The 9319-nt window shown below is 34.0% G+C and overlaps 1 protein-coding gene across 1 annotated transcript; it reads left to right on the forward strand.

Annotated features, from left to right (window-relative positions):
* The first annotated feature begins 600 nt into the window (after positions 1-600).
* Positions 601-1677, forward strand: LOC115879553. The gene has a single exon (XM_030896446.1). The coding sequence runs from the start codon at positions 601-603 to the stop codon at positions 1675-1677; it is 1077 nt and encodes a 358-aa protein (XP_030752306.1).
* Positions 1678-9319: the final 7642 nt, after the last annotated feature.

Here is a 9319-nt window from a genome sequence, read left to right on the forward strand (position 1 = left end):
CCGCCCGGAGCTAGACAAGGCGGAAAAAATACTCCAAAAGTTCCCCGCAGCCGACAACGTATACGTTAACTCTATAAATGAGAATTGTGATAAAAAATGAAAGAAACGATAAGAGTTCTATACTTAGAAAATATCCACAGCGGATTGGTTACCTTCAAAAAACCCATGCACCCATGGTCACCTGACAAACAGCTTTTGTGAAGTCAGCATCCGTCTCTTCAAGGACTATATATATATTCTTTTATATATTATTCGTATTCTTTCGTTCTAATACGAAATAAGGCGTACAACATTTTAGCCCTGACAGATTTTATTGTTACTTGTTTAGAAGAGTATTACCAAAAACGGATTAGAAATTTTGTTCACTCCTGAAATCCTAAAGCAAGATTACTAACTAAAAAAAAATCATCAGAAAAAAAGGGACGTGTAAAATGGAATATTGAAAAATTGTATGAAATTCCAAGTACAGGGTGGGGCATAGAAACTTCCTTTTTTTGCGATCACACTGTAACAGCAGTTGAGATCGTAGAAGAGTGGGGAAACAGGCGCTGAACGCAGGCACTCGGCAACTTTTGTTTTGTATACGCTGCAGTCGTAAAAATGAGGTGGACAAGAGAACAGCGTGCATTTGCAGTGGAAGCGTATTTTTCGAGCAATTCATTTGTAGCGGTGCAACGAGCGTTCCGTGTCCGCTTTGGGATTCAGCCCAGGGGTTCAGTTCCCGACCGTAAGTCAATTCTTTTGTGGGTAGAGAACTTCAGAACAACCGGAAATGTGATCAAAAAAGGCCCGGGACGACAAAAGACCGTTACAACGCCAGATAATGTTGAGGCAGTTCGACAGTCCATTCTGAGATCTCCAAGGCGCTCTGCTCGCAAGCATGCGGCAGCCCTAGGAATATCTAACCGATCAATGCGTCGAATACTTCACAAAGAGCTTCACTTTCATCCATACAAAATGGTTGTTGTGCAAGAACTGTTACCCCGTGATTTTCATAACCGCGTAACGGCATGCGAAACTTTATTGGAAGATTTACCCCATGACGCACTGGTTTTCTTTAGTGATGCAGCACATTTTCACCTATCCGGCTGCGTCAATAAGCAAAATATGCGCTATTGGAGTGACAATAACCCTCGGGAACTTCATGAGAGGCCCCTGCACAGTGATAGAGTGACAGTCTGGTGCGCGATGTCTAGAAATGGGATTATTGGTCCTTTTTTCTTCGAGGATGATAATGGAGGAGCAGTTACCGTCAATTCACAGCGGTATGTGAACATGTTGCAAACTTTTTTTGCACCACGTCTTGAAGAAATGGAACGAGAAAATGTGTGGTTTCAACAGGATGGTGCAACCGCCCACACATCCCGTGCTTGTATGGAAGTTTTAAGGGCAATGTTCCCCGGGCGACTCATCTCTCTTCGGGGTGACATCACCTGGCCAGCGCGCTCGCCTGATATAGCCCCCTGCGATTTTTTTTTGTGGGGATATCTAAAAGCGGAGGTTTTTAAACATCGCCCCACAACCCTTCTGCAGCTAAAAAATTGTATTCGGCAAGAAATAGCTCAAATTCCACTAGCTATGTTGGAACGTGTAATGGGAAGCTTTCAAAATCGAGTACAACAATGCATAGATAATGGAGGGCACCATCTTCAAAACGTTTTGTTTAAAACAATATGAATTAAAACTTTCAATTGCATATATTCATTTTTAGAAAATAAATATTTTTTATAAGCAGTACTTGTTTTTAATTTGCTCTCGGAAAAAAGGAAGTTACTGCGCCCCACCCTGTATGAGCAACAAAAGTGAATTATTTTTTTATGTGGATGGGATCAACGGATCTTGCATTTGTCTAATTGAAAAATTGGGCAGTTTTTGCAAGCGTCAGGCTGCAGTTTACTTTTATTTTGATAATGAAATTTTAAATACTCCTCCAGTGACCTTAAACTCAGAATATTCGATGGCAAAATTAGCGTTTGGGCAGAAGATCCAACCAATTTCTTTTTACGAGTCCTTGCTGATAATAATATTCCGACACTTCTGAAATCCATTACGAAAAAACTATTTCTGTTAATATCAATTTCCCTGAAAATAAAGATATCTCTGATGTTGATGGTAGTAGCGACGCCGACGACAGAAGCTATGGTGTCGAGTCGAGTGATGTGAGTCCTTTGATAAAATAGTTTGGTATTGCGAGGTATTGCAAGGATACCATATGACTTTTGGCATTATCGTGTGGTACAAAACAAAAAGTCATAAAAAAATTAAACCCCATAAAAACAAAAACATCATGGGAGTCGTTTTTAAATACTAGAGGAAGCTCGATTTCCTTGCGTCATAAGACCAACTTGACTATAAAAGTATAGCCAACGTCAATTGAAGAGGTCAGTGCAACAAGAGGCTAAGTCCATATTTGTATGAAATTGAGTTAAGTACCGCCATCTATACGAATTTATCTGTTCTATACGTTGACGAGGTCAAATATGTGACAAGAAGCACCCTTCTACGTGAAAATCCTTATGTCGATATTCTAGTCGATTGTCATTTCAATGCAAGAAGTAGCTAAGTATCGAAAAGTGGCTAACTCCACGGACTTATCCACTTTTTGCTACTGACATTCCAAGATATTCTAACCTACAAATTTTTTGAGAAGTAAATATTGGCGTACCGCCTATAATTTGTAAATTGTTTGAGTTTTTTGTGATTTTAGTCAAGTATCTTTGAAAAAAATGTCAGATATTGGTAAGAATCAATCAATTTTTATGATATTATATTGAAAACAGCTTAAATGTTTACAAAATAAAAAAAGAACATGCGTTAGTGTAAAAAACGATTTAACTATTTTTTGTTTTATTTTAGAATCAAGTTGTAGTGAAGATGTAACTTCGGGCAGAGAGTATGATCCTCACGAAAACAATCGGCGGATTAATGTATCTTAGGGTGACCATACGTACCATTGCGATAAAAACAAGTAGTACAACAAAATATGATTAAAGGTTGATTCTCACTATACCTTCCATATCAGCTCCCTTCCGTTTCCCTTCAGTTTACATAAAATATTATATCATGTAAATGAATAGGACAATGCATCTGTTAACATTTTGCTGATATTTTTATTCTTTCACCTCTTGAGCAAGTATAGGATACTATTAACTTTTTCAAAAGATACATATTTTTAAAATAAAATTTTCGTAAAAATACACGGAGTATTGTAGCTAAGTTCAGGTATCAAAGTTTTTAATACTAAGGTATCAAAGTTTTTAATACTAAATATTTACTGAAGTTTATTTATTGATCAGTTATTAGGTTGCAATAATAAAAATAATACTACCTCATACAGAGTGTCTTAAAAATTTATTTTAAATTATTTCTAGCTATAAACGGCAATAACTTGTTTAATTTCAATAGAACGCCCTGTATATTTTAGGAGAATCAGATGCACAATTTAATTGTCTATCAAATTGTATTACCCTACTTTTTACCTATCCCTTCAAGTTTTCGTATAAAATGCATTTTCTTATAATTTAGACCTCATTTATCAATATACCCATGGAATATTGACATTTTAGATTGTTTTTAAAGCAACAAAGGTACAAAATGTACAGGCTAGTAATATTATTGTTTTTAGCAAAATGATAATATTACTAGCCCATCTGTATGCAAAAAGAAAACTATTTAAATCTTTATAAAAGAGTATACCATTAATTAAATATACCACCATTATTTCCGCCCAAATACTAATTAATTACATACTTAATTATGTTCGTTAATAAATTATTCTAAATAAATGTGGATTTGAATCAGAAATCATATAATAATAAGTTATGAAAATGTATAAATAAACATTTGTCAAAAAATGAAATATCATTTTTAAGGTGTTACTTTTTACCACACTGTTTAATACACATACAAAATTCAGTTTTTTAGTATTTGGAGTAATTATTATTAATCAACGCAAACAGTCAATTAATGTAGTTTGAATACTGGAATCATATTAATTGGTCCTCTTTAACAAATATTTAAACAGTTTCTTTTTAATTTTTAATGAAATAAACAAACTATATCGACAATATTAGTATCTGTACTCTTTAAAAATTTGGTACATCTTTAAAAATAATCTAAATGTCAGTATTCCATGGGTATATTGATAAATGAGTTTTAAATTACAAGAAAATTCATTTTCTACGGAAACTTGAAGAGATAGGTAAAAAATAGTATAATACAATTTGATAGAAAATTAAATTGTGCATCTGATTCGCATAAAATATACAGGGTGTTCCATTTAAATTAAACAAGTTATTGCCGTTTAAAGATATTAATTATTTAAAATAAAATTTTGGACACTCTGTATAAGGTAGTATAATTTTTATTATTGCAGCACAATAACTGATCGATAAATAAACTTCAATAAATATTTAGTATTAAAAACTTTGATACCCTGGGAGAAATGAAGCCTTAAAATTTTGATTGCAATTTCACAAAATTGAAAAGATTTCAAAAACGGTAAGGTTTAAGTGTAATAAACCTTTATCAAACTTACCTTTATTTTAATCGTAGAAACTAAAAATGTAATAATATACAGGGTGTTCCATTTAAAAAAACACAACTTTGATATTTTTTATTTATTTGGGACACTCTGTATCCTGTAAAAATATTTTTAAATTGTAGCTCTAATAGTCCTTCAACGAACCCAAAACTTACAATTTGTAAAAATCTAATCGTTTAGCTACAAAACTCCGTGTCGTATGTAGTGAACAACCCTGTATAAATCGTACAATAAAAAGTATGGAACAGACATAGAACGGAAGCTTACGTATAGCGTCAATACAATAAAAAATACGGAACGGATATGGAATGGAAATGGAAGGTATAGTGAGAATCAACCTTTAATCTGCTGGTCTATAATAAAATATATTCTTTCAAACTGATAAATCAGTGTCAAAAGAATTCTTGTGTCAGTGTCACGTAATTTTTAAAAAATGCCTTTAACTTCAGAGCAAAAATTGATTATATTTACGCGATTAAAGAATGGGGTTCCCATAAGGGGACATTGCAGATGCATTAGGGATAAATAAAAAAACAGTGTTGTTGGCTAAATCCAAAATTCGAGAACATGGAAATATTGTGAGAAACCCAGGTTCTGGTCGCCCAAAAGTTTCCACCGATGACGAAGATATAAATTTAATTAATTATTTAAGGGACAACCATTCGGAACCGCTATTAAGGCTAAAGAAGAATCACATGTTCCTGGATCTTCAATTACAGCTCGAAGAAGAATTCGGGGATTCGAACTCAAAAATAGATGTTCTGCAAACAAAATATATTTAACAGAACTAAATAAACAAAGACGAGTGCAATTTGCTCACGAATATCAAAGGACACTGTCTCCTCAATGAACACCTCAGCAGATTGAAACTAAGAAGAAACGGCGAATGCAGATTCTGTGGGGAAGATGGTTGAAACACCAGTACACCTCATCACTGAGTGCGCCGGAGACGACAAACCATTCGTGCCATGTGAATTTTGGTACGACTGATATTGGAGATGGAGAACTACCCTCTATAAAACCGTCCCAGATACTGGCTTTTGTCAAAGCCCTGGGACTGTATGATGAGTTATGATTCAAGAAAGGGGGACACAATGGATCTGTAAGGTCGAAGTGATTAACCCCCCTCCCACTCATTCTAAATTCATTCTAAAATATGTATATGTTATCTGTGTGTGCATGTGTTGTTGACTTTTAAAAATTAGGATTAAGTTTTAACAAAAAGTACAAATCTACGTTCAGGGTAAGTCATTATTGCTTTATTTTTGTATTTTTAACTGTTTTTACATGTAAATATTATTAATCCTGACAGATGGAACAAGTAGAAGAATCATTATGAAAAAGACCAAGTTAATGGTCCAAACGTCATAAAATAAAAAAAAATTATCAATAAATAATAATTAATGTATTAAATCTTTAAAATATTTATTTACATGACCTCAAACCAAGAATTAAAAGTTATAATATTGTTATAAACAAAATATATAGCCATTTCTATATTTTTACCGTTAGAGTAGAAACTTTAAAAACATTTTGTGAGGAAGCAGATATTGAATACCGCAGATTGTTAAGTAATAGTAAAACTAGGTGGCTTTCTTTGCTTCCTGTCATTGAGAGAATTCTCGAATTATTTGTACCCTTAAAGTCGTATTTTCTATCCATAGATAAATGTCCGGTTTATATTGAATTTTTTTTTTAAATGATACTTCGGAGTTGTGGTTAAAGTTTCTGCATTCTCAGGCCTCTTCGTTTTCGGACTATGTAAAAAATGTGGAAACCAACACAAATACTATTGTCGAGGTTTCCCGCGAAATAAAAAATCTTATTTTAAAACTTAAAGCCAGATTAAATAACGCATTTCTACCCCTTTTTTAACAAGATTTAAAAAAAAACTTCAGAAAGTGATCTTATCAATGAGGCATGGTTTATATCTAATGTAAAAATGTTTTATAAACATTGTTTGGACTACTTAGAAATTTGGTCAGTAAAACTTGTAGAGATTGACTGTTTTGAATGGACTGAGCTAAAAAACGTTGTACACTGGGAAGAAGTTCAAGGTAGTTTGCTTTTTATTAGGGACCACTTTTCTCATGATAAAGAAATTATTGATGAAAATGCTTTATTTGACCAAATTACGTATTTGAAAGAATATGTATCAGAGCAAAGATTACTAAGTTGGAAAAATGAAAATAAACCGGTGGATTTAAAATGGGTTGAGGTGTTTAACTTTTTTGAAAAGAAAAATATTTTGTTTGATAGTGAAAAAATAATTCAGTTTTCTTTGTGTTTGCCCGGAACCAATGCACCCACCGAGAGACAGTTTTCAATAATTAACAATTATTGGACCGATGAAAAGTTGCAAATAAGTGTAGAGACCCTTAAAGCTACGTGTATTGTTCCCTGCAAAATTGCAAGCACTTATGGAGAGTTCGCAGATAAAAAAACTCACTCTGCCGAGAAGTATTTATAAGTTGCTATAAGTTATTATAAAGAATTTTGTTTGCTTTTGTGTTGAAAAAAAGTTGTTTTTTCATACTATACCCCCCTCCCCCCCCCTCCTAATTTTGCCCCTCCAGCATTTGGTCAACAAAAATATGGTCACCCTAATGTATCTGGAATGGTTAGTTCAGGGTCTAGCAGCGAAAATGATGGTGAAACTAACGCTGTAGAAGATTTAGCCGATAACACAGTTCCTGTTCAAGATGTAGCACGCATTCCAAAAGGTAAAAAGCGACTTCGAAACTCAGAAAAATGGAAAAGGAGTTTAAAACGGCAAAAACTGTTTAAGGAGAATAAACGTCGTGAAATTGGTAACTGTAGGTGTAAATGTGCTACTAAACTTAGTGCTTTAGAGCAGACAACAATTTTTGAAAGATACTGTAATCTATCAACCCATTCAGAACAAACAATTTATTTGCAAAATTTGCAAATTGTGTAAAGAAAAATAGAAAATCCCGATCTCGTGTGCGTCTCAATGAAAGACCGAGAAGTCGTACAATCTTCTCCTATGAAGTAATTCTAAAAACGAAAAAGTTTCTTTGTGTCAAAAGGCTTTTTTAGCTGTCCACGGGATTTTCAAATCGAGATTAGAGAAAAAAGTTAGAACCGCAGCCCAGCCAACAGAAAACAGAGGCCGTCATGCCATCAGGCCAAACAGAACGCCATTAGAAACTCTCGCCAAAGTCAGGAAGTTTATTGCTGAATTGCCAGCTCGAGAATCGCACTATACTAGATCTGATAGCCGTAACAGAAAATATCTTGACCCTAATCTGTCAATCACTAAACTACACGAAAATGTTAATGCATATTCTGACAATAAAATCTCATATGGGATTTTCGCTAAGGTATTCAATGAAGAATTCAATATTTCCTTTGGATATCCAAGAAAGGATATATACAACACCTGTACAAAATTCCTAATTAATATAACTCAAGCCGAACTTGAATCTAATGAGACAACTTTGAAAACCCTTAAAAGAGACAAAGAAATTCATCTGAGAAAAGCTGACGTGTTCAAAACCAAATTAGCTTAAGTTCAGAAATCAACAGATATATCTGAAATGATAATATGTTTTGATTATGAGAAGAATCTCCCCTTGCCTGTGACTAACGCACAAGACGAATATTATATTAGTCAGTTATGGCTACATGTTTTTGGCATTCACAACCTAAAAACTCGCAAAACAACAATGTATACTTACACAGAGAACTTTGCCCAAAAAGGGCGAATGAGGTTATAACGTGTTTGTCCAAGTATATCGAAAAATACAGGGATCCGCTACAGACAAAACTAAAGACTTTTTGTGACAACGCTTTCAGCCAAAACAAAAATCGAATTCTTTTTACTTATCTAAACCAGTAAACGAAACGTCTTCAATGACATTGAAATATGGTATCCTATTCCAGGGCACTCTATGATGCCAGTCGATAGGGACTTTGGTGCTATCGAGAAAAAACGACTGAAACTAGAAGTTGTTGACAATCCCGAGACTTACGTAGAACTTATAAAAACATGCAGGAAAAAATGCCTTTAAGGTCGTATTTTTTCAACACAGTCATCGATCAAACGGATAGTTGTCCCCAGGTGATTTGGTTTGGTTTTAGTAAGTAAGAGTTCTTAAAGTAAAAGATTATAAACAATGGATTCTGCCATACGTCCGTACCAGGTATTTCTAAAACTCGCTTTGTTAAATTTGAAACCGGAAAACCCATTCACGCTAGAGTCAATGACAGGAATAAGCAACACTATGGCTCTGTACAAGGTGGGTATGAACAGAAGAATTTTTAGTAATCCTACTTGGCCTACGGCGACAGTTACCTGAAAATAAAACCAAAAAAGTTCGAATCTGTGACAAAACTTGTTAAAATGGTTATTTCGGGAGATATTCAATTTTACACAAGGACCCTTTTTAACACTGAAAATGTGACTACGGCTAGCACTGCGAGTGGCGGCGAACAAGATATCGAACGTGATGCTGACATTTACGAGTAAAGATGGTTGGGAATAGTACCTATTACCTATATTTATACTTTCCTTTTTTGAGAAATATATTTTTGACATATTTTCGTTTTTTTTTTGTTTCTTACGTATTTGAACAAAAAAAAATAAAGCCAGTATTAATATTTTTCATATTTTGAACATTGAAGTCCAAATTTTCTCTAGTAATACCACTAGAGGTCAAATTATTTCCGGAATTTTTTTTTGGATTGGCCAAATTGGATTTAATTTGACCTCGTGTGGTATTCGGTAAGAAAATTCCACACCAAACTGTGTTT

This window comes from Sitophilus oryzae, unplaced genomic scaffold (assembly GCF_002938485.1).
Source record: "Sitophilus oryzae breed Bouriz unplaced genomic scaffold, Soryzae_2.0 scaffold_1582_pilon_pilon, whole genome shotgun sequence".
Taxonomy (NCBI): Eukaryota; Metazoa; Arthropoda; class Insecta; order Coleoptera; family Curculionidae; genus Sitophilus; species Sitophilus oryzae.

What these genes read in the sequence shown, in the direction of transcription:
- LOC115879553 (XM_030896446.1), top strand. Translation starts at nt 601, where the DNA reads ATGAGGTGGACAAGAGAACAGCGTGCATTTGCAGTGGAAGCGTATTTT.